General features: G+C 39.4%; 1 protein-coding gene across 3 annotated transcripts; it reads right to left on the bottom strand.

Annotated features, from left to right (window-relative positions):
* Positions 1–550: 550 nt before the first annotated feature.
* On the bottom strand, positions 551–27,517 carry LOC137284276 (broad substrate specificity ATP-binding cassette transporter ABCG2-like). 3 transcript variants are annotated; one of them, XM_067816028.1, is made up of 18 exons: positions 27,504–27,517; positions 17,411–17,607; positions 13,221–13,280; positions 12,200–12,314; positions 10,390–10,542; positions 9,484–9,641; positions 9,120–9,271; positions 6,618–6,719; positions 5,789–5,849; positions 5,392–5,500; positions 5,182–5,247; positions 4,363–4,448; positions 3,553–3,642; positions 3,274–3,398; positions 2,880–3,034; positions 2,035–2,124; positions 1,461–1,534; positions 551–1,365 (listed from the first exon to the last, which is right to left on the bottom strand). In XM_067816028.1, the coding sequence occupies exons 1-18, from the start codon at positions 27,510–27,512 to the stop codon at positions 1,215–1,217; spliced, it is 1,953 nt and encodes a 650-aa protein (XP_067672129.1). In that variant the 5' UTR covers positions 27,513–27,517; the 3' UTR covers positions 551–1,214. The 3 variants fall into 3 exon arrangements, with proteins under 3 accessions (XP_067672129.1, XP_067672128.1, XP_067672127.1); XM_067816027.1 differs by lacking the exon at positions 27,504–27,517 and adding an exon at positions 20,867–20,938; XM_067816026.1 differs by lacking the exon at positions 27,504–27,517 and adding an exon at positions 17,694–18,020.

Here is a 27,517-nt window from a genome sequence, read left to right as displayed (position 1 = left end):
TAGTCCTTTTCTGGAGTACATGGAATACAGGCACAACTACCCTCATGTATTGTAGTACATGAACTTAGGAGGTAGGTACATTTCCCTGAGGTAATAACAAAACTACTTATTTAATACAATACTTCTCTCATCAACCATAAAATATAAAAAAAAGTCCACTATTGTGCATACTTTTTAAATATCAACTTTGCATCTCACTTTTTACCAATATAAGGAAAATAGACAGTGCTAGGACCAGCTGACAATAAAAATCCAACCCACATACTGCACAGACAGTATGTCTGTGTTCTTCCTGTCATAAAGAAACAAAACTAATGCGTGGCGGAGTGTTTGAATGCAAGATTCAACAAAACACAGTGAATGAGTAAGTTGATAATGGTGGTGAAACAAGGTGTCTTGTACAGGTGTCAATGCATCACTTGTTTTCACATACCTCAGCATTTATGTAGCACACAGACTCAAGGACACTCATTTTATGGTTCACAGAAAAAAACAGACCAATCAGTACTCATTGTTTGAAGTTGATAAAATCAATTCTGCATCTTACTACTTTTTGTTTTATTTGGGTCTGATCTGTCAGATCTGTGTTTCCATTGATACTTGGTACCACACCCCAAACCCAGTTACACTCTGTGTAAACATGAGGAAAGAACTACATCTGTGTCTGTGTAACAGGGAAGAACAACTGACGGTATACATGTAGTATATGAATGTCCAGCTTGGCTGACAGCAAAGAGTAGGAGAGAACTTGTTGCAGCATCACACTTGATAAAGATGAAGACCCTTTCTCATGTGATAACTCACACACACATTTAATGCAGGTAAACAATGGTATTCAAGTGTAAGGGAAGATTGAAATTACCACTTCATCTCATGGCTTAGTTTGTCATCTCATGTCACTCCTTTGAAATGGAACTTGTCATACTTAACCTCTTCATATTGACGCAACCTTGACAAAACACCATATCTCAGCTGATGACACAACTACTTCAAGTCATCAAGTCAATCATTTTACCAGGTAAGTAATCCAAACCTGACAAGTTGGAATCATATAGTTTGTTGGATTGGTAACAAGACAATCTTGTCAGAGAAATCCACATGCAGCAGTACAACAGTCGGAGGGTGACTTCTGCCAATCCATCTCATGATAGATGTCTACTGTACACAGGCTTCACTGGCAGGCTGTACACAATCACTAGGTAGGGGATGTGACCTCACTTGAGTTTCTTAATGCGGCGTAGCTGGACGTAGGTGAGGAAAAGGAACAAGCTGGACATGATGAAGAGGGCAGCCTCTCTCTGCCACAGGTCCCAACCTGTCACATATGCAATGTCCTGTTGTTCTAGATAGGAGTTCCCAGTCACACTGAAACATAGAGAGTTGAATGTTTGAACAATGTGGTGAAAAGACCAGAAACTGTCAACTCACAAAAGAAACAGTTTGAAACAGTTGAGACTTACCAAATCTGTGTAATATTCCCCTCAAGCTTTTCATCACAGAATTCCTGATCCTTGAGCTCATTGATACAAAGGGCCTGGAATAGAAGACACACATTGTTATCACAGCAGCAGTGTCTTACACCACAGTGCCATAGTAATGCTACAACTGTCATAGGTCCACGTTGACAGATGTCTTAGTGGAACAGTCCTCCAGCTTACAGACTCACTGATACAAGCGTCCAGCTGACAGACACACTGATACAAGCGTCCTGCTGACAGACACACTGATACAAGCATCCAGCTTACAGACGCACTGATACATCTCTCCAGCTGACAGACACACTCATACAAGCGTCCAGCTTACAGACACACTGATACAGACGTCCAGCTTACAGACACACTCATATAAGCGTCCAAGGTATGAGGATGATGTAAACACACAAATATTAACTGCATATTTCCAATCAAATTTTACCCTTTTTTCACTTTTACTTGTGAAAGCATATTTACTACTCTCTCTTCCATGTCTGTGAAGGCTATGAGCAAGAAAACTGATGCAAAGTTCTAACTGCTTCTACAGACTGCTGGTACTTACATCCAGGCTGAACCTGAAGATGGAGATCCACTTGGCCCAGGTGAGCCACTCCCCAATAGAACCCAAGTTGATGAGCAGCCCACTGAACAACTGCAATGAACCACACGAGATGCACAATATACATACACACACCCTTTCCACAAACAATACAGTAACATATGTTATATTTGGGATAACATATTTTTAGTAAAGTATAGATTTGAGTACTTTTTGAGTGGAATCCCATTCCCTCAGAATCAGGCACCTAATCGACTGCATGCAAAGTCAGCTGCCTAACCTGCTCAGCCACCATGATGTCCACTTTTGTGAGTGAGAGAGTGAGTCAGAGTGAATGAGTCTGTCTGGTACTATGCTGCTTTCATCGAAATTCAAGCAGAATCATGGCGAAGGTCACCAGAAAAATTGGTTTCTAAACACTGCAGCAATGTTGGGCATTGACCCATTAACAAAGTACTGCATAAGTGCACACATTAGCCATTACAGCAGTACCCCACTGCCCCAGGTTGTGTCAACGAGTCCCAACTATTCACCATTATGAGGTGAGGTGAAATGGTCTTTAATGCTTAAATGTATTTTGCTCATATGGCAATGTGTGTGCATGTACTAGCCCAGACTAAGCAGGTTTTATGGTGATAGTTCATTGAAATACCATGCTGTAGTTGAGCAAGAATACCCCACTCAGGTATGTTATACTGACTCTGAGGTAACCAATCATTGTTTTACCCACTGATGTCGAACACCAGGCAGGGAAAAACAAGTACCATATTTTATTTCTTTTGGTATGATGTGCCCAGTGATCAAACCCCTGACCTTACGCTCTCAATTTAGACACTGTAACCACTCACCATCATGAAGACAAAGGAGAGTGAGATGAGGATGTTGGCCACAGCTCGGACCTGGATACTGGCACTGATAGCAAATGCCAGACTTGTGGCGGATAACGTTGTCAAGAAGAGATTCAGGAGGAAGAAGAAGAAATGACTTGCACCATTTTTGAATCCTGAAAGATAAGTTGGGTGTACATAATCAAATTCACTAAGCTGGTGATACTCGATTGAACACAACCTTGGAAAATAAGTGATAAGCTGTTTTTACATATTATCTCAAAAGTCTATGTTACAATTAGATGTCAAAGTAATGCCATGTATTTTCTGTACATCCAGCTTGTCAGCTGGGATGAGAAGAAACATCTATAACCAGGCTGTGATGTAAGGCTGTTTCTAGGGCAACAGTACTCACCAATGAGCCAGTAGACGACTGAGCTGAATACCGCTGTTGGTACCAGCCTCATGGGAACAAGATCACAGAAAACCTTCGCCAGGAAGAATGATGACACACGGTAGAATCCACTCACATTCTCATGCCTGGTGGAGAGCAGAGGTGTGTGTTATTACAAGAGCATCTTCAATACTTAGTCAACTTGAACAGCAGCTGATTTACTAGAGTCTGGGCTCGTTTATTAGAAAGATTCTTAAGGACAACTGATGATTAACATGACATAAACTCACAACAACTTACATAAACATGGATCTCTCACGAAGGAATATTTCTACAGCAGACAGGTTACCAAATATCTGATTCATCACCATGAAGAAAAAGGCACCAACTCTGAAACAAACAACAAAAACATTCACATGATGATTGACAATCTATTCTAATCAAGAATGTTCAGTGTCACATTACAGACAACACATGACCTATACTGGCACGGTTCAGTGTCACACTACAAACAACACATGACCTACACAGTCACAGTTCAGTGTGAAACTGCAGACAACAGATGACCTACACAGTCACGGTTCAGTGTCACACTACAAACAACACATGACCTACACAGTCACGGTTCAGTGTAAAACTGCAGACAACACATGACCTACACAGTCACGGTTCAGTGTAAAACTGCAGACAACACATGACCTAAACAGTCACGGTTCAGTGTAAAACTGCAGACAACACATGACCTACACAGTCACGGTTCAGTGTAAAACTGCAGACAACATATGACCTAAACAGTCACGGTTCAGTGTAAAACTGCAGACAACACATGACCTACACAGTCACGGTTCAGTGTAAAACTGCAGACAACACATGACCTACACAGTCACGGTTCAGTGTAAAACTGCAGACAACAGATGACCTAAACAGTCACAGTTCAGTGTAAAACTGCAGAAAACACATGACCTAAACAGTCACGGTTCAGTGTAAAACTGCAGACAACACATGACCTACACAGTCACGGTTCAGTGACAGAGGAAAGCAAAACTGAAGCTAACATTACTCATTGTGTCTAAGCATTTAGCTGCTGCTACCATTCCTACACCAACACACCTGTTCTGTATTCCCGAGGCTGCAGATGTGTCTAGCTGGAAGTACACAGCTCCAACGATGATGGCAAACAACAGCATCATGAACACCTGGAAACCAAATTTGTTTCATTAATATACTAACTGTATAAAGCATGTATGTAAAGTATCTCACCAGCTTCTGTGAACAGTTAAGGTGAGAATGTTCACACAACACCAGCTTCAGTCATCAGCTGAAGTGAGCATGTTCAGGTAACACCAGCTTCAGTCAACATGTGAAGTGAGCATGTTCCGGTAACATCAGTGTCAGTTGAATGTTTATGTTGCAAAAGAAGAAAAGTAGAAAAAGTCACATCATATCACATTAGTAGCATGATCCAGAATATACCAGTATATCTGAATTTCAGTGATCTATCAGAGTGATTCACCAGCACAAAATAATGGAAATATTTTCAATCATATACAGACTTATACATGTCATGCTAAACAATTTATGCATGCTGACTGTTCTCTTGTCTTTTCTGACACCTAGCGCAGCTGTAATTCAGTTGTGTACATATCTGGGATACGGTCTAAGCTGGAGAAGCTCCATTAAATCCTATTAACCTTTATAGGAATGTGTTTCGTACAAATGTAGGAACTCTAATGACCAAGCAGCATGGCTGGCAACAGACTCCTCTACACGTCTTCACTCAGGACTTAAGTGTTTCTGAAAGTTTTGGGGCTGATAAATGTTTATCAGACCATGTTAATTACTGAAAGTTAGAGGGATCAAATCAAATGACAGATTCTCAAGAAAATATGTGTTCGATTTAACAGGGTATTATCATCACATTTAACTCACCTGCATCATGGCCGCATGAGGATTCCTGAGAATATTCCGTAGTGTTCGACCAGCTACAACAACAAACTGCAAAGAGAATATTTCATGAAGCTTTTTGTTGTCATGTTCATCCGTATTAATGTGTTGGGCAATATATCCTGGTTTTGTGATATAACATGTTACACTTGTAAATATGATATTTAAGTAGGGGCAAGAGTTGTCTCCCTTTACCTGCTGCAGAAATGAGGTTGCATACTCCACTCTCTCCATGCGAACAACACCACCATTCTCAGATTCTTCCTTGAACTGGCTGTAGACTGGCTGCACCTCCATCATCAACCTGGTAATACCATGTACAGATTTAATTGATAACACCAACCTCCAACTATGACAAACTTGAAGGGTTTGATGTCTGGGAAGAAAATTCATCATTCAAACAATGCTGAGAAGAAACCAATACAAACAGTAACAGCACAGTAAACTACTCTACAGTGTTGTGAATGTATTTCATACAGTTATAAGGCTTTTAATGATGAAGGGAGGTGATACTGGTCTCAATACATTTGTATTGTGACAAGCAATAGAATACATTCAGCTATTTCAGAGACAGATCTTTATAAGTACTTACTCTTTATGCCATTTGGATTTTCTGAAGCCTTCAGCTAGTGTCTGGTTGACAGTCATCTCTTCTATAAACAAGAAATAATCAGTAGAATTCATATGATATCTGCACTTAACAAAACACTGATATCATTTGCCCTAAGCATGATAAACAAAGGAGGCGAAAAGGCCTATTCATAACATACGTTTACTTGACCACAGGTTTTAACTTGTTTTAAGTTCTGAGAAATGCTCCATTACCTTCCTCATGTTCCTATGTACAACCATGGAGCCAGTCACTTCCTCCATAGATGTGGCACCATCACACAGAACTGTCCATTAGCTTAATTCTGATCTAGTTAGGATATTCAGCATGAAAATGTAGAACCATCCTGTAAGGTATCACAATTTGTTGTAAAGAGCTGCATGTCCCAGTAGTGCCAGAATCAGATGGTTTAGGTTCAAAACTGCCTTGATTATGTTTCTTGGTATGCAGGCACCTACACCTAAAGCCTGCATTGTTACGGTTCTCCTCCAAGAGTAAACTGACATGCCAAGGCATGAATGAAGTACTGCTCAATGCAGAGTAAACACAAATCGCTGTATGTAAAGACTTCTCAGTGTTTCGAAAATGAAGTGACATGTAAATCATGTTTTGAACTGCCAGGCCTAAAAGTTACACTCACTCAGACTGTATGTCCAAGTGGATGATTCAAACCTGTGGTCACAGTAGTTAGTTCCCCATGTTATTAGTTCCACCCAGAACAAATATTGCCAGTGTATATGTACCACAGAAAAATGTTCCTAATAAGAGCTCTTTCATGGACATCGTTCTGTACCTGGTGTATATTCATTACCTTTTACTTCCTTGTTTTCCACGGAGAGCAAACACGTAACATCGCCATTGATGACATCAAGGAAGAAGTCAGGAGGGTTGTTGTGTTCCTCACAGATGTAACCTGGTAACAAACAAACATTCATGGCACACATAGAACTTTATAGCACTTTTAGTAATATTTGTAGCATACATGCAGCTACAACTAACAACTGAAAAACCAAAAATACTACACTGTCAGGGAACAGTCATAAAAACAGTCTTGGCAGGTATTGTAATAGAACCAAATAGGTATTGTCATGGTTACAATGAATGGAAAACTGGGTGTTGTCGTTGTTATAATGAAAGTAACACTAGGTACTGTCATGGGTACAGTGAATGGAATCCTAGGTACTGTCATGGTTACAGTGAAATGGAACATTAGGTACTGTCATGGGTACAGTGAATGGAATATTAGGTACTGTCATGGTTACAGTGAATGGAACATTAGGTACTGTCATGGTTACAGTGAATGGAATACTAAGTACTGTCATGGTTACAGTGAAATGGAACATGTAATGTCATGGTTACAATGAATGGAATACTAGGTACTGTCATGGTTACAGTGAATGGAACATTAGGTACTGTCATGGTTACAGTGAATTGAATACTAGGTACTGTCACGGTTACAGTGAATGGAATAATAGGTACTGTCATGGGTACAGTGAATGGAATATTAGGTACTGTCATGGTTACAGTGAATGGAACATTAGGTACTGTCATGGTTACAGTGAATGGAATACTAGGTACTGTCATGGGTACAGTGAATGGAATATTAGGTACTGTCATGGGTACAGTGAATTGAATACTACGTACTGTCATGGTTACAGTTAATGGAACAATAGGTACTGTCATGGTTACAGTGAATGGAATATTAGGTACTTTCATGGGTACAGTGAATGGAATATTAGGTACTGTCATGGGTACAGTGAAATGGAACATTAGGTACTGTCATGGTTACAGTGAATGGAATACTAGGTACTGTCATGGTTACAGTGAATGGAACATTAGGTACTGTCATGGGTACAGTGAATGGAATCCTAGGTACTGTCATGGTTACAGTGAATGGAACATTAGGTACTGTCATGGTTACAGTGAATGGAATATTAGGTACTGTGATGGGTACAGTGAATGGAATACTAGGTACTGTCATGGTTACAGTGAAATGGAACACTAGGTACTGTCATGGTTACAGTGAAATGGAACTCTAGGTACTGGTGTGGTTACAGTGAATGGAATACTAGGTACTGTCATGGTTACAGTGAATGGAATACTAGGTACTGTCATGGTTACAATGAATGGAATACTAGGTACTGTCTTGGTTACAGTGAATGGAACATTAGGTACAGTCATGGTTACAGTGAATGGAATATTAGGTACTGTCATGGGTACAGTGAATGGAATACTAGGTACTGGTGTGGTTACAGTGAATGGAATACTAGGTACTGTCATGGTTACAGTGAATGGAATACTAGGTACTGTCATGGTTACAATGAATGGAATCCTAGGTACTGTCATGGTTACAGTGAATGGAATACTAGGTACTGTCATGGTTACAATGAATGGAATCCTAGGTACTGTCATGGTTACAGTGAATGGAACATTAGGTACTGTCATGGTTACAGTGAATGGAATATTAGGTACTGTGATGGGTACAGTGAATGGAATACTAGGTACTGTCATGGTTATAGTGAAATGGAACACTAGGTACTGTCATGGTTACAGTGAAATGGAACACTAGGTACTGGTGTGGTTACAGTGAATGGAATACTAGGTACTGTCACGGTTACAGTGAATGGAATACTAGGTACTGTCATGGTTACAATGAATGGAACATTAGGTACTGTCATGTTTACAGTGGATGGAACATTAGGTGCTGTCATGGGTACAGTGAATGGAATATTAGGTACTGTCATGGGTACAGTGAATGGAATACTAGGTACTGTCTTGGTTACAGTGAATGGAACATTAGGTACTGTCATGGTTACAGTGAATGGAACATTAGGTACTGTCATGGTTACAGTGAATGGAATACTAGGTACTGTCATGGGTACAGTGAATGGAATACTAGGTACTGACATGGTTACAATGAATGGAACATTAGGTACTGTCATGGTTACACTGGATGGAACATTAGGTGCTGTCATGGGTACAGGGAATGGAATATTAGGTACTGTCATGGTTACAGTGAATGGAACATTAGGTACTGTTGTGGGTTACAGTGAATGGAACATTAGGTACTGTTGTGGGTTACATTGAATGGAACATTAGGTACTGTCATGGTTACAGTGAATGGAACATTAAGTACTGTCATGGTTACAGTGAATGGAACACTAGGTGATGTTGTGGTTACAGTCATGAAGAGAAGAGTGCTTATAGGGATGACATATGAATACTGTCCTGTGTGAATAAGTAGCATCTCTAGGATCACACTACCTGCAGTGATTTGTCTGCATGTCATCAAGTAGAACAAATGGAAACCTACCCATTTCCTGGAAGAACTGCAGAGATTGACTTGCAACACCATGGTAAACAGTTTGTCCCTGTGACAACATCATGAGGCGATCAAACTGCTTGAAGATTGAGTACCTTGGTTGGTGGATTGAGAAGATAATTGTGCGTCCTCTCTGTGATAAACTGAAAAACAAAACATAATAACCTTCAATTCTGCACAAAGTAGTAATAAACTTATTATACAGAGTCTTACAAACACTGATGGAACTTTAGTAGTGTCTGTGACTTCCATTAAATCATCTGACACTTTGCTGACATGTTGGAACCGATGCTGGAGATTTAGAGACATGGAGCAATGGTTAACAATCCTTCTTCTGTCATATGATGGGAAGTACCTTCTAAGCATGTGAATGACTGCATTTGCCGTGCTGGCATCCAGGCCTGTGGTTGGTTCGTCCAGGAAGAGCACGGGTGGGGAGATAATCAGCTCCATACCGATATTTGTCCTACGTCTTTCACCCCCTGATACACCTCGCATAAATTCATTACCAACCTGAAAACAATAGCTTGAAAAGTGGTCAAAGAGTTGGGTTAACCTTGAAGATCAAAATCATCCAAATCGACTGGTGTCTGTGTAATCACCCAATGTAAGCTGTCACCAAATTTGAAGACACTGGGTACAACAGTTCATGAGATATCGCATTAACAAGCGTAAAGAGTCATAGTGACCTTGAAAATAAGGCCAAGGTCACCAAAGTCAAATGGTATCTGCGTAATTCCCAAATGTGGTCTGGTACCAAATTTGAAAACATTTGGTACAACAATTCATGAGATATTGCATTTATCAAGAGTTTGAAAAGTGATCAAAGAGTCGGGGTGACCTTGAAAATAAGGTCAAGCTTACCAAAATCAACTGATGTCTGCGTGATCCCCCAATGTCACCAAACTTGAAGACATTGGGTATCACAGTTCATGAGATATCATGTTGACAAGAATCAGGATGGACATACAGATGGATGAACAGGTGCTGTTGAATACATAATAGTAATAATGCCAGCAGAACTCCCAGCAAAAGCTTTCAAACTTTCAAGGTCAATAACCAAAACCAAAAACATACTGATAAAAAATGTCATATTTGGACTATTTCCATTATACCCTGGATTATAGACCCCTGTATGTTATATAAATATCAGGAAAATGGATCCTGTTGATATGGGAGCCATCATAATCAAACTAACTATGCATTAATGCCAATGGCTAGCGGATACTGGTTACAGGAAAGGGAGGCTAATCTGTCTTACCTTGGTGTTGGCACAGGATGACAGTCCAAGTTCCTGGATGACATTGTCTATCCTGTCATTTCTCTCCTTCACCGACACAGACCGGGAGAGGCGCAGTGCAGCTGAGAACTGTAGGTTCTCCCGCACTGTCAGGGTTCCCATGACAACATCATCCTGCAGACACAACACAAACAGTTGTAATTACAAGTACTTATATTGGTTACAGCTACCTCCATCATGAAGTGGTATTTGTCTTTCTAAAATGGTGTAGATCCAATTTGCAGGAGACAGGCAGTTTGACTGATCCTTCTGTCCCTTCAACATTAGATCACACCATGTTGCTCCTGATGTCATCTAATGCCATAGCTAAGGACAAAGAAAGAGATTAATGTGTCTCAAACTCAAACAGTGAGTCAAAACTTTGAATGGATAGATGGATGAAATACAATGTCTCATTACATATACTCACACTGACACTGTCAATGAACAGTAAAAAATAACCTTTTTCAGGAAGTCTTGAGTCACTAATATCCTAATATTGCTTCTAAAAAATAAATTTTACAACTTGCAATATACAAGGACCATCCAAACGTAATTCTCCCATTTACACTTCTAATGTTCTTGCTTGCATTTCAAGTATTTTTGAGGACAATGACACCTTATGACATTCTGACTAGTGACACTTGGCTGTAAAATTAAGGTTGGGTATGTGTGGGGTTGTTTTAAGTTAATAAAATGAAACTAAATGCATCACTTAAGTAAATAAATGCCAGTTGTACCTTCCATAAGACTGGAAACAAATCCCAGCAATACCACTTTTCACACCAAACTTCATACTGATAGTGGCTATTTCATGCATGATAGGTAGGACTTTGCGGTACCATTACTGGGATACCACAATATCCTTTTCAGATGATGAGCATTGCAATATTCTTTTTCAGAACTAGTATACTGGTTGATAAAATATTATAAGTTTCATGAATACCTCAACGTTTTAAGTTAAAATCTACACAGACTTTCATTCTCAACTTAGTTCCCCTTAGTAATCAATTGTCAAGACAGTATATTTCACATACTCTAAACTGTATAAAACAAGTAATTGCACGTACACTCTGTACCACTCACTGTCAAACTCGTTAGCTCCTAATATATTCCAACGTATAAAAAAAAAGGCAAAATAACACTAAGGGAAAAGAAGTACTATTCCCAACAGAAGTGAAGATATCCCTTAATCAAATCACAGGCCAGTCAAACACAAATCACTTGACAGGTCCATATTTAACTTCACATATTCAGTAAATGACCCTCGTCTTCACAGATGTCCCACATGTTACACTTTTTCCCACCCTGAGCCAGCAACTGATACATGAGAACATCAAAAGCTCTGACATATGTCATTACGTTAGGTCATGATGGAAGCCAGTCTTAATGGAGCTTTTCTCATAAACCAATGTTATCTTAATTTAGCTTGCACATGTAAGAAAATGTTGATTACCCAAACCACTAAAAATACCAGATAACGAAAATACAGCTCATATTAACAGCTGCCACCTGTTACCCACTATCCAGTCCCACAGGGCACTATACATATTCCCTGCAGCAACTCCCAGTAGTATGCTGAGTAAGATAAGAAGCTGCTGATGGTCCTGCTCCAGGTCATGTTAAGAGTAGGTGACTAGTTCAAATTCCTGCACCATGGTCAGCTCGGTCAGTAGGGCAAGTTGGGCCCCAAGCTGCAGGACACAAGTGTCAGCAAATTACCTACCACATCATCGTGGGAAATCATAAACAAAACTGTCATCATCATCATCATCATCATCTTCTTTCTCACCTGTACAACATATCCCACCATACACTTGAAGTTGGAAGGAGGCAGAGCGCCATCTATCAGTACTTCACCGGACAGGCCCTGTGGATCTTTCCTCCCAGCCAGGATGTCCAGCAATCTGGGGAGAGGACACCATATCATACTGTATTCATTATAGTGGGCATTTCATCATACGAATATTGAGCAGATGTTCTTTCATACAACAGTCAGGAACTTTACAGCTACTGTGTAAGCCTTTGTCACCCCTCAGATAAATTTTACAAATTCTGATTGGTTATGGTAATAGCCAAAAGCATACAAAACCATGTAGGCAGATTTTCCTGGGTGTACAAACCATATACTCTGTCAAATCTGTCATGTGACACGCTATACAGGCTATACAAGTGACATTAATCTTAGATGGAATGTGCCTGCCAAATGTCTGATTGCTTTTAAACTTTAGAGCTGATGTAAACAATTATACAATTATGAGGATAATAAAATTGTAATAAAATTGTTATCATAATTTCTAATTTGCTTGTGTCAATAAATGTATCCAAAAAAGAAAATGTTTCCATATTTCACTTGTGATTTAACATGAAGTAATGCTATTAGTTTATCATAAACTAAGCTATCTTTAGTTATCTTGAGTCCTTTTATGACTGTTCAGGAAATATCATGGTGAAATGTTTTGCGTCTCATTTAAGACAAGGTAAATAAAAGATCTTAGGGTTAATAAATTTGTCATACATTGTTTTGAAAGGGTGTATGGGACTGTTGCACCACAGAAAATAGGGAACTTACAAGGGTCTTACATTTCTGAGCTCCCTTTCACAACACTGTCAATAATAGTATTCTGAGCACGGATCACACAAAACAATGTTGGATAGCACGTGGAATACTGAACACAGTCACAATTACGACTGAAGTTTATTCTTTCGTAGTGTTTCTACAAGCATCTGGTGCTAGGTACGTTTTTTCCCATAACATTTTTCATAAAATGATTGACACTGGTACTGACCACAAAACACTGAAACTGACTTACGATGTCTTCCCACTTCCAGTTGGGCCCATGATGGCATTCATACCAGGCTTGAAGATACCACTGAAAACAGTAGTCATGGTAACTAATCACATGTGAAATACATTTTATCCGCCAACCGGTAATTCAGGAAGTTTGTAATTACAAAGTCACAAAACAAGTTAGTAACTGCACAGTTTGGCAGAAACTGCTGACACCTACTACAGCTACATACATATCCTGAAATTCAAAAAGAAGTCAATTTTGATATTGCCTCCTCCAAAAAAATGGCCTCAAATGTCAAAACTGTCACTCATATATTACATTGTATTTGTACTTTGGTACTGGATGATAAATAAAATATTCTTCTAGTGCCTTTTGACAATAGAAATTCTCCTATACATCCTCCTATGTTTAGAGAAGAGGATATTAACAGCCTACACACATAATGATCTTTTGTAGTAACTTTGTTGTGAAACTGGCTTTTAACAGTGTTTACGTAAAGTTCAACATAACTGAGTGAATGAGTATAGTTTTATGTCACACTCATCAATATTCCAGTCATATGGTGTCAGCCTGTAGATAATCGAGTCTGGACCAGACAATCCAGTGATCGTCAGCATGAGCATCAATCTGCGTGATACCATGACTTCTGTCAACCAAATCAGCAAGCCTGACTACCCTTACCCTGCTAGTCACCTCATACAATAAGCATGGGCTAAGGAATATATAAATATTCTTTGACAGAGTAGTCAGTACAAAATGAATAAGTACATTTCTGTAAGTACATAACAGTTGTTCAGTCACATAGGGGAATGAGCTGCCTGTCAATAAAGCCACCCCCAGACAGACTCCTGAAGCATGGCACTGTGGATTTGGGTGTGGGCTACTGACCAGACAGGTATTGTCACTATCCATGACTGACTCCCATTAGAATTATATGCCACAAGCAGCAGCTACAGCCTACACAGGATGGCTGACTCACAGTCATAATTAGGCTGTAGATAAAATAGTCCAGAAGTACAATCCAGAGTACTGTGGCACCCAATGGTGGAGGGGTTACAGATATCATGACATGACTGAAAGTTGAAATGTGACTGTTCCATGAATGCCTGTAAACCTTGGTCAGTCACACCAGCCATTGACAACATAAGCAACAGTTCACCATGGACCACACAACCCACAAGGTCATGTCCATCAGACATTATACTGTTTTTCTGCTAAATTAATGCTGCAAAATAAGCTCATGTCTGACAAAGCAGGCTGAAACATATCACTAACTTAGTGATTTATTGTATAAGGACTCTAACAGTGTATATGCAGGTGATAGTATAGCAAGAGATATTTGACAAGTACAATAGCAAAATCAGTAAAATATGAGGCTTGGGGTGAACCTCTGCTGTAGGAAGACGTAGACAGGTAATACACTCCAAGCAGTGTAACGGATGGCTACAGATCAGCTGTCGGGTAGACAGTATGTCAAACTGAACTAAGCATGCATAGCCTTACATGGTGGGAGAACAGTTTTGAGTAGAATTGTTGACCTAAACATTCCTGGAAAGAAATGTGGGAATATGTCTTTATGCTGATTATCTCAGCCTGAACAGACAGTGATGGAGAGTATGTGTTGACTTAATGGTTCTGTAGAGTTTCCTGACCACCAGTCAATAATACCTTCACACAGATGTTTGCAGGGATTCAGTGCCTACTACAATGGTGAGTCTGTGTACCGAAACTGACAGTTTGTAAGGGTTCAACAAATCCTGGCAATTGGTACTATTGCTTCAAGGTGGTGCAAAGTGGGCAGAACCACAGAGTTATTGTTGGAGCAGACAATATCACTGTCTAATTATAATTACTAAATACCCTCTGTAATGTGCTGTCTCTGGTGTTTGTTGCGTTTTAAGGCCTATAATAACTTTTCATGGAAAGCCATGTACATATTATACGCCTGTGATAAGAAATTACATTGCAGACTTGACATTTTCTTTGCATGAATGTGATGCACTTCAGTCAGTTCTATAGTCCTTTAAATAGGTTAAATGTAGAGATATTCTCTGGTGAGGAACTTTGATGTCTGATCCAGATAGGTTGTTGGACAAACACCAGAGTAGTGTTCGAGGCACTGCCATGAAAGGATGAAAGGAATACACAACAGCGACACATAGATGCCATGCAAAGTGTGACATGGACTTGTGTAATCGACTGTGTACTGACCCACAACCTCTCACACTAAACGAGTACTTTATATAGCTTATTCAGTTCAAATCAGAGGTCTGTCTTCTGTCTGTGTGAATCCTATAGATTGCAGGACTACATACGTCACAGTATTAAAACTTCAGGTACAATTGATGTACCTATGTAGATTACTTGTCTTCTTGGGTTTTTAGCCTTGCTGTTACGAGGGAATGTTCTGTGTAGTTGCTGCTTTGATACAGAAAAGCACATTACTGTATAAGATTTATCATAACATGACAGCTACATCCCCGTGGCTGTTCACTGGTCTAAGTTCCCCAGTTTGGGGATACTTGCTCTCTATTTCTTAACCCTGTTTGATACGGCACCACTGATTTGTTACATTGTCACGATTTAGGTCAAGTGCACCAACCCTTATAGCTTTTATGTTGTGGAGTCAACTCAATAACTTTTACACACAACTCGTTTGGAATGAAAGTTAACAAGCATTCATGTTGTACAGCAAACTTGACAGAATCAAGGGTGGGTGGGTTGTGTGTCACTACAGCATAGAGCGTGTGACGAGTGCCGATAGAGCAAAGGTGATACTGTCGTTCATACATATATATAAACTCATATTCTAACCAATAACATACAAGGGCTACATCGAGTAGTCCTTGGTATAGTGCAATATCATCTAGTTATATGCTGACTACTGGTACTGAAGATCAGGAAGTAACCTCTTGTTTACATTATGACATGTATCTAAGATATCATAAATCATGGGAAATATATATATTTTAATTTTTAAACTCTATGGTACACAACCTAAAAACGTGTAACAGTACTAAAATGTCATCTTTATTAATATGCTTTGTACATCACTATACATATTTATTCAATTTTGGGGACAATTGCTTATATGATGATTTTGTAAAACATATCAGTCTAAGTAAACTTGTCCTCAGTACTTTTCATTACACTCCACTACCGAGTCTAACAAAACCTTATGGGAGGTCGCGTCAGGTAACCTTTGAGACTGACCAATCAGAACACAGCTTACCAAATCGTGAAAGTGCACATTCGCACACACCTTTTGAACTTTTTATCTCGAAAAGGTTCGTACCCGAAAGATTCTGAATGCTGTTTAGCATATGCTCACTTCCGGGTGATGCACACGACATACGTACAGCCATGACAACAGTGAGTCTGTACAGCCATGACATCAGTGAGTATGTACAGCCATGACAACAGTGAGTAAACAATTGCTGAAAATAGTGTTTTTGACAATATTCAAGGATGTTATCTTGCGGATATATTAGCTAATGGTAACCATGTCAACAGAAACCCCTAAGCGCCGATACTGCAGGTCAAATAACTGTGTTATATGCGGATTTTTGTTTGTGGAGAAATCTGTGTCGATGACCTGACTATTTTGAAAGTCCCTCCGATCCCTAAATCGTAGCCGGTCTGATTGGTTAAATCTACGTAACCGTCTCGTGTTTGATTGGACGGTCATTGGTCGCTCAAAGGTTACCTGACACAACCTTCTTCTAGGTTTTGTTAGACTCAGTGGTGGAGTGTAACGAAATACACTGAGACTAAGTTTACTTTGACTGAAAACATATATGTTTGAGTATTGTCATATTCAATATTAGAATCTCTAAGTACCGTGTTTTTGGCAAACGTCTTGAGCAGTTCAAGCACAGTCAATGATTTTTGTCTTGTGCAGGTACTATCACAATTTATCATTTTCATGAATTAAACCGAGACAGCTTATCATTATCAGTTATTCAACTCAGCGATCATCATGAGACTATATCTGGACATAGCCAGTCCAATTTTCACCTGTAGGATTAAAGTACCTTTACAAACACCAACACCTTTCAAAACAAATTACATAAAAAGTCATCTCGTCCAGAATGAAACGGTCGACATATTTATTTGTAGTTCACAGGGAAGTTGACAAAGGCAAGGGGGGTCACTCGAGCGGAAAGCGCGTGACAGATGCGCGCCCTCGGAACAAAGAGCACACTTACTGTACATCATGAAGTATCTTCTTTTTCACACTGCGCCCACAGCACGTCTTGTTTTTCACTGCTATCTCATAACAGATCTTGTGGGCTGACAACACGGATCCAGATTGCTTATCGCTCCCTCCCTCCAAGTCAATTTCCACAGCATCACCATCGTATTTTGTTATTCCATTTGGTTGTGCTTTCACCAAAAGCTTTTCCTGAAACAGTGAGATTAGACGACATGTATCACAACGAAAAGCAGTGCGGAAATTAATTCATTTGGCTCACTGCTAGAAATGTTTACCATGTTATTTTCCGGCTCCATATTTCTCCTATGGGACGTGTACATTATTTCGTAGGTGAGGCAGCTTGTTGCAGTGATGCAAGTAAGCGAACAGTTCAGCCTGTTTGCAACTGCATGGCACGCGAATGGTATTGATTTTCTAGTGACAATGATCGAACCACCGTTTTCAAATAATATGGTTCACATCGTAGCATTGATACGTGTTGGTATCATCGCAGTAGTAGGTCTTTCCGCTTTCAATTTCCTATTAGCACAGTGGGTTCTTCGATAGAAATTCCTGTTTCAGAAACAACGGGAAGTCCCACGTGACTCATGGGCCACGTGAATAAACGTCAACAAGAACTCTCGGTGCTTGTAAAGGCTCTAACATCGTTTGATTGCTGTGACAATCTTTAGTTTTTAGTATGGAAGCGGAAGGTGTTGGCATAATGAAATATATATGCGCACAATAATTACTTGTGAATGGTCAGCAGATCGACGGCATCACTTTGGTTCTTATACAGTGCTGGAAGGGTCCAAGACAAGTGAATTATTGTGTGTACTACTCGCCCACAGTCTAAGTGGCAGGTTGTCATTTAATCATGGTAAGGATGGATCAGGCGAAGTTACCTGCTAATGAAGTTACCAACGTGTGATGTAGCGGAAATATTGAATATTGCCGGGTGTGGCGTTTTCAACAATATACAAGTCGCAGGAACTTTTTAGCATCGTGCAGGAGACATAGATTTGCCCACAACTATACTTGTAGTGCCATGTTGTCGCTCACACCTTACTGTAGTCGGTTATTACGTACTTATCACAGTTTTGAATTCTGTGGGAAATTTCCCGTTTCTTAACTGATACTATCCAGTATCATCTTATGAGAGGCATTAGTCTTCCAAATGAGCTACGATGCATTGTAAATGTCGCCAGTTTTGACAAATAACGAAATCGGTAATTAAGGGTGTGGTGTATGAACAAACCGGATTAATTACGCTAGCGTATTATCTCATTTTCAAAAACAGCATATTTATCATCACTGATATCCCCTTTTTACCAAATTCCCAACGGTGATATTCTGAAACATCTGAAACATAAATCTAAATTCGGTTGAGATAGTTTGGAAAGTGCACGATCACGAACGCCGAAATGAACATTCTGCCATATATTGGATAATGTATACAAAATATAACTTTTCGCGAAGGCTGGTCATGAGACATAAATTACTTCACATACATTTTACACTCAACTGCGATAAATAAGTCACTGGATTCTTCATCCATTTAGACAATAAAACCAGAAAACAGTGTCGTGATGAAATCAAACGAAACATATTGGGTGTGAAAACCACAGGGGATTGGGCAAAAATCTTACATCAGCCTATACATTCTGTCACAAACGGGGACATACCTTTTGATAGTGTTTAGGCCCCGTAAGTGACAGTATATACACCTTGATGCCAAAATTTTGCCTTACAAGCACCTGTGGTGAAAAATACGGTGCTCCTAAGAAAGCCTGAGAGTTTACACTTTTCAGACACCCACTCGTCCATTCGTAGGATGCGTAGGGTCAATACTGTTAGGATATATGAGGAAAAGGGTAAAAAGAAATATGTAATTAAATTGGATACATTATAATTCCTTCATGGATACATTATAATTCCTTCATACATTTATACCAAGTTGTTCAACTGTCGGTGCAGCGTGACGCCATGACAGTTTGTGATGTCATAGCATTGTTGTACATATGTGCAGATTACCTTGAGGTGAAGGTCGGTTGAATAAGCGAAAAATACAATAAACCGTATATCCACTGTTAAAAGTTTCGATATTGTTATGTATGAATACTTTTGCTGTTTTTTTTACATAGGTTTTCACTTTCAGGAAACTATAATTTCATTATCTACATTGTGCCTTCCCGTTCAGTATCATGAACCCAATCAGCCAAGTCGCCGTTACAACCGAGCTTGCCAGAGTCCACATAGATAGCGGTCGCAGCTGGGAAGGTTTATTCCTTATGACAATAACCCCCTGAAGGTTTTACCAGGTATGACGAAAGATCTTAGCTCAATAGCCCCAATGGTCATACTTAAGCGCTTTATATAAAAAAAAACAACCCAAAAACCCCCAAGGCATCATAGCCCCTACGACACTAACCCCCTATCAAGGTTAATTAATGAAGTCCTGTAGATTATATATTCTCTATTAGGTGTGCTGCAATAATGCAAAGTGTTGTGATTGCCAGACTCAACTTCCCAGCGTAGACACCTGATTGGCTAAATAGCCAACCAAGGGAGGTAATAAATTCATGGGACAGAGCCTTAGAAACATCCAGGGTATACTGGCGCCTTATCGGAACGTATACCCTGGAGATGTCAAGGATGGGTCCACACTTGTATTGGCATATGTATTGTGTATAGTTGGAACATTGCTGAGCGCGACATAAAAGAAAAACACAAATAAATGGAATATATAGAAAACAAGACGAGTATGTCGTCAAACGTTTGTGAAAAACGCACACCCGAATCATTAGACGTTATTGTTCATAATATCATATAAAAATATGACCAGGACATTTCCACATACAAATGTAGGTATTCATGACAAATATTTATAACAAATTACTTTCCCAAAGTAATAAAGTCAGTTGTATCGTTAAATAAAATCTCAGTATATGTAATCGTAACGCCGTTTTACGCTACAAAGTGGTACATACCCAATACTTCTGGTTTTGTTATACATTTATAAGTTAAGTACAAAGTAAGGACAAGCTTTAAGGATAAACAACTCTGTTAGAATTAGGGGCTATACGTAACGTTCTGTACCTCTTACGTGGTTTATCAACATCAGTTAATGACCCATGCATCGTTCAAAAGAGATTGTTTTCATGCAGAAATGTGTCAGTACTAAGAAATTTAATAAAGAAAATTTTCAATTAGACACATTTTAAGAAATTAGGTTGGAAAAGCGATGGTAAGTGGAGTCGCCAACATACCTGGTGACACACATATACAAACCGAGAGACGCTGGAGACAGTAACCGCCGTTTCAGATGCAAATAAGTAAGTTTCGTGTGGATAAATACGGTTGTAACTAACACATTTGGGACATTTTCGAGTGAAAATCGCCAATGAGCCCACGCACGTACATACATAGATACATACAAACATTCAGGCATGCACACATGCACACGTACCTGTTTCACAGGATTCGTCATTGTTTACCCTTGGGCCACGGCGCGCAAGTGACCAGGTAAAGTCACTATCCGAGACTATAGAGGAGACAGGCTGACAGATACTTGTCTTGTAACATGACAAGTGTTTTACGACTTTACATAAACCGCCTTACTCAACCTTATATGTAACTTTAAAAACTATTTTATACGGCAACGGGTTAAAATAAACCAAGGAACAAAAGAACATCCAAAGTGATTCTATCAAAGTGTGGTTTTGAATTGAGAAATATTTTATAATTAGCGACATTTGTATACGTGTAGGTCAAAAACTCCAACTTAGTGACTGAATACTTCTTAAATATTTCTCACATATAATTTTATTTAAATGTGTTAAATATTTTCTGAAAATCCCATAATCCATAACTGTTGATGGACATCTTAAAAATCTTCTTTTGAACAATACATTTGATTGTTTTCTGCACGTCTAAAGCGTATCTAACACTTCCAACATCGCGATGGTAATGCTCATATGGTTTTATACCAAATCTTTGCTGAACTAACATATTTCTCGACAAACATGACCCGCGAAGGTCCCGGGGTAGAATAGCCCTTCAACAACCGATGCTTGCCATAAAAGGCGACTATGCTTGTCGTAAGAGGCGACTAACGGGATCGGGTGATCAGGCTCGCTGACTTGATTAACACATGTCATCGGTTCCCAATTGCGCAGATCGATGCTCATGTTGTTGATCACTGGATTGTCTAGTCCAGACTCAATTATCTACAGACTGCCACCATATAGCTAGAATATTGCTGAGTGCGTTATATTTTATACATTAAATGCAACTAAAACTCTTTCAATGTTTCAATGTACCAAACAAACAAAACAACAACCCAAAACAAACAAACAAACAAAAAACTAAAAAAAACCCCTAAACATCTTGGTACAGATCAACTCTGTTACAGAAAATGAACTATTTAACATAACAAAACTGGCCGTTAATCCATTACCGTTGGAGGAGAACCCATGGTATGTTATTACATATTTTGACCTTTGACCTATATATAGCTTCAAAAGGACAGCCGGGCTACGTTGCGTAAATGACAGCTACAGAATATTTTCATGCAAATGTCGTTATTAAGGCGATATATATGCAGAGTTGATAACTTTCATATGACCTGGATATCAAATGTGCCTCGCGTGTAAAGTAAGCAGTCTATATCAGTACACCGACCGATCGAGGCACCTAGCTTGGCATAAAGTGATATGTGCGTCACTCGAGTAGGAATGCCGGCCCGTGTTATTGTGTTACGTAATGGTGCCGCGTACAACACACGCGTAAAATAATGCACAGTTTCTGAAAATATGGAATTTTTATTGAAATAAGTTTAAATGTAACAGACGCGAGAGTTGAATGAGGGAACTGAACTTCTGAGAGTCTGAGAAATCTAGACTTTTTCATCGACATATGAGACAAAATGTTATGGATGTCAACCTCTTCTTTATTAATTAAACAGCGTTTCTGGGCTATTCCTTGCGCCTTCGTCAGGTAGATGCTGTTAAACTGTTAGTCAGCATGCACGTGACGTAGGGGCAAGATATATTCCAGATACGTGGATCCTGTTAAAAGTTTAGTCACCAACCACCTTACGAAGGGGCAAGATTTAGTCCAGAAATGTGGATCCTGTTCAACTGTTAGTCAGCATCCACCTGACGAAGGGTCAAGGAATAGCCCATAAACGCTGTGTAAATAATATAGAAGACGTTGACATCCATAACATTTTGTCTTATTAGACAAATACCAACATCTAAATGCCTCTCAAGAACCTTTTTCAACGACGTTTATGTTGCAGTGAGGGTACGGTGGAAGATTAAATAAGATGGTTCGCCGACTTTTATATGAGGCAGGCTGTCAGACGTTGTCACTTGACGCTATGCAAGTATACTACGTGCGCTTCGTTTACTTTGACATTCATGCAGCTGAAAAGCACAGCGAATCGGTGCTCTTCGTTTCAGTGACAAAAGAAAGAAGTAACACCACTGACGGGGACACTTTACGCCACGCCATGTAAATATACTTATATGTAATTAAATCTACTCGGCGAAAGCATCGCAATGCACAGAAATGTTGGAAGAGTGTGTCTATGAATTAGCACATGTGATGCATCTGGTCTCACATCAGGCGAGTGTGTTTGCCTCTGTTCACCCACCAGAAAATGGGTACTCGATGGGATAAGTCATGTCACCATAACCTTCTAGCACCGGCAGTTTGGGTTATCCGGGGTAATAATATGCCTGCTTTGACTGTTAACGCTATGAGCATTTACCTCGTGAGTGGAGTTTGGGGCAATATAAATGTACATCTTACTATTATTATTAAGAGTGTAAAAATCCGTACGTTTACATATAATCACATGTCATTTTATCCCATTTGTGTGAATCGATGCTCATGCTATTGATGACTGGATTGTCTAGACAGGATTATTTACCGACTTCCGTTGGAATACAGCTGAGTGTGGCGTTTAACAATAACCAACCAACCAACCAACATATATACACAATTTATAAACCCTTGGATGCCCTAAAGACCTATGACTGATGTTAAAATGTATAGGTTTGTGTGCATCATATCCCTGTTCGTGGTTTCCCTTACCTATTACGACAAGCAGGAATCAGGAATCAGGATTTTTATTCTCATAAATCATACAAAATGATGTAGAGAACACACATGTATTTTGAATATTGTGATAGGTACAATGTGGCATTATGGCTTATATGCAAATGAGTATAATATTGATGTGTAGCTAAAACAGGGGGAATGCAATTTTCGTTAAACAAGAGAATTTTTTCTTGCCAAAATATAATAGTCAGATCCCATAAGGAAAATAAATTTATAAATATTGAGATTGTTGCAAAAATAACTAGGGAGAATACGTTTTCTTACACCATCTAGGATTCTGCATAAGATAATATGAAATTCGCTACATTACAGACTGAACATAGTCTATCTTCTGTGTTTGCATGTTGGCAGTTTTGTTATCCAGACACGCGAGGCTGATTAAATAAGGTTCTTAGTTGGGATTATTCTTATATAAGGGGTAATATTTTGCCTTTTGGTGATTTTTGAAGGTCAGCGTAACTGATCTACAAGTGTGTGTTTAACAGTATTTTTTTCAGCAAGGATGAGACGGGATAACTTTGAGACTGCCATGTATGAGATAACCTAACATTTTGAAGTATACTTTTCACTATATTTAAAAGATCAAATTGAACACAGGTGGACACGTTAGCCATTACATTATACGCTATGTGATGATGTAATGACTTTGCACCAGTAGCTTATGATTCTTGTATTAATCATTACTTCTATTGGGTGTCTACCGATCTCCTCACAGACCCTAAACTTTAGAGTAGACTGTCTTACCTTAAGTATATATTTACAAAATTGTAAAATTGTTCTTCCTAAAATAGTTGTATTTCCATGCCACCAGACTTCTGACCCATATAATAAAATTGGTAACGTTCATTGATTGACAAGTTTTAGGTAACAGTCGACTGGAAATGGTTCCTAATGGTTTTAAAAACAGAAAACATTGCCCTTGTTGCTTGTTCAGCAAGTCTCTTAATCGCTTTAGTAAACTTACAATTGCCATTCGACAAAATTCCCAGGTATAGATATTCTCGGACAACTTCAATTTCCTGTTCAAAAAGTTTCAACCTGTATTTGTTCTTTACATAGCGTTTGGAAAAGATTACAGTTTGGGTTTTATGTTAGCGAACTTTAAGTTTCCACAACATGCAATATGTTGAGAAATTGTCTAAGCTTACCATACCTCTGTTAGTGGTTTTCCATACAGTTAGTGGTTTTGTCTTACGACAAGCATAGGTTCGTGAACTTGAAGATCATTTCTAACCCTTTTTTCCCATGAACCGTTTTCCTTAACCTTTGGTAGGTTATTATTGACTAACACGCTTGGTTCTTGCATAGCGGATACATTCAGCTGATCACAAGCACAAGCACAAGCACAAGCACAAGCACACATACACGCACGCGCGCGCACACGCGATATGTCCCGCGTTGGCTAGAATGCAGTTTACCGGGCGCAGCACCCTTTACTATCCGTAGGGATAGGGTTAGGCACCATTTACGATCCTTATGGTTAGGGTTAGGATTAGGGTTATGGTTTGGATTAGGGCTTGGGGTTGGGGATGGGGTCAGGTACCCTTGTCGATCTTAAGGGAGCGCTAATCTGAAAAAGTGCGCCCGGTAAAGTGCAGTACTCCCGCTGCGTTCAAGACTTATCCAGTGTACCTAAATACATTGAAAAGGCCACTCCAAAATCCGGTAAGCGTGTGTACACGTAACAGATACAGTATGGTAAGCATATGCACACGTAACAGATACAGTACGGTAAGCGTGTGTATACGAAACAGATACAGCACGATAAGCGTAGGTACATGTAACAGGTACGCATGTGGACACGTAACAGATACAGTACGACAAGCGTGTGTATACGTAACAGATACGGTATTCTTACACATGTGCACACGTAACAGATACAACACGGTAAGCTTGTGTATGCGTAACAGATACAAGGGAAGCACGTGTACACAAAACAGATAAAGTACGATAAGCGTGTGTACCATAAACAGTTACAGTACGGTAAGCGTGTTTAGATTTTACATACAGTTCAGTGAGCATTTCAGTCTGTCCTACAGACCCTGAAGAAAATACTCTGAAGAAGCCCATGTAAGTCTAGAAAATGTGGCAAGTCTAGATTTCCACATCTGAGAATGGAGAAAGTCTTAAGACTCCTTAAAATATATTTTATTTTTGTTTACTGTGAGACTTTTTTCAGTAAAATATGTTCGTTCAAGAAACTAGTTAATAGTCTATAAGCCTTTACGTGTATGTCATCTACACGATGTCTGTGGCATTATGTGTCTGTTTACTTGTGGGTAATCGCTGTTCATGATTTCAGTCATTAGATAGTCTGTTCGAGTAATTTCTTTAGCCTATACCCTATACTGTGGTAATACCGTGTTCACACAACAGCTATATATTCGACAGTAATGGCACTTGCAGACGTGACATACACTGCAGATACCCATGTACACTGCGGTATTCATATACACATAGATTTAATACAGTAATGACGACCACGAGGCCACGACGTACTGGAGAAAATGTGCGGGTGGTATGCATTGTCTCTGCTTGTTACAATTCAAAATCAGTGATTAAGCGAGAACACGTGAACATGTCACAGTGGAAATGACACTATTCGCTCTCTTCGGTCAAAGTTTTACTTTGTTTTCAATGTCAGTCTCGTGAAATGAGTCATACAAACTGACGAATTTAACTCGTCCTTACGTCATCTATCACCATCATCGTTTAAACTTGCTGTAAACTGTTGTAATTTTGAGGCTTTTTAAATCAGCTTTGTGCTTTTTGCTATGTTTTAGCGTGAGCTTTTGCAGAGCACACACTCATGTCACGCTTGTTCCTATTCGCATCAGTTTCATACAGATACACATGTACTCCGCAAACCTGATTATAATATTGGGGGGTGGGGGGTGGGAGGGGGTGAGTTCCTTCATTTCCTGTTATGCAAGAATCTGGTGTCTGGTCTGATTCGTTACTCAACAAGTGTTTAATGACCCCCACAGCTGGACCTCGCATGCTTTGTGACTGGGGGTTCCCGGGGTCACACATGGGGCATGTCATGCTCTCCGTTTCATCACCACAAGATTTCCAAACGGACAGCTCATGTTCAAACGGTCATCTGGTGGGGGGCACATTTAATACCTGCTTTGGCTTTACTCGTATAGGAATTTGATGCACCTAAAATAAACAGTGAAAACTGCCCCTGCTAGTGGGAACAGATCTGTCTGAACCGTATCTCGTGACTGAAGCCGTATTCATGATTAAATATCGACAACATTTTGTGATTTCATTCGCTTCGTGAGTGTTTCCATGCCCTGAAACCATATCGCTCTATTTAAAACGACGACATGAGGTAGGCCGATGTAGTTCCATCCATCCACTGGCTTTTGGCTATGGTTTAGTCTACTTGGTGAAATGTTTTGCTGTACAACTGCCATGTGCGTTCAGCAGTGTCTAACCACAGTCTATAGTTATTTCATTTATACAAAATCCTCAATCGACGAAATAAGTTTCATATAATATCATTTGAACCGTCTGCCAGTCCATTCAGCCCCGCTGATGAATAGGTACAACGAGGTACCTATAATAACCTGATATACGTCCAACATCACATACACTAGTAATAGATCGATGTTCTCTTTACAGACAACACATGCACAGAATATGATGAGGTTATATACCGTGTAACTTAATTACAACTCGACAATCGTCGCCATTCGGAATGCGACACTTCCTAACGTATTTTAGCCTCAAGAAACAGTTAAGCATGAATGCATTTCTCGGCTAAACTTCTTGTCAGATATTTGTCAATCAACAGTCTGTGGGATGTCACGACAACTAATATATGATCGAAACTTATTAGAAAAGTATCATACAAACTACACGAATATCTATAAGTCAGTAACACTACTTTGAGAAATAGAAATCTGAATCAAGAATACGAATGAACAAAGATGAGAGAAACAAAGAAACAGCTTTCCGAGTTAACTTACGTCTGCCATTGTGA

The sequence above is a fragment of the Haliotis asinina genome, chromosome 5 (genome assembly GCF_037392515.1).
Source record: "Haliotis asinina isolate JCU_RB_2024 chromosome 5, JCU_Hal_asi_v2, whole genome shotgun sequence".
NCBI lineage: Eukaryota > Metazoa > Mollusca > Gastropoda > Lepetellida > Haliotidae > Haliotis > Haliotis asinina.
The sequence above is the reverse complement of the archived record's forward strand: the minus strand, read 5'-3'. Positions and strand labels throughout refer to the sequence as shown.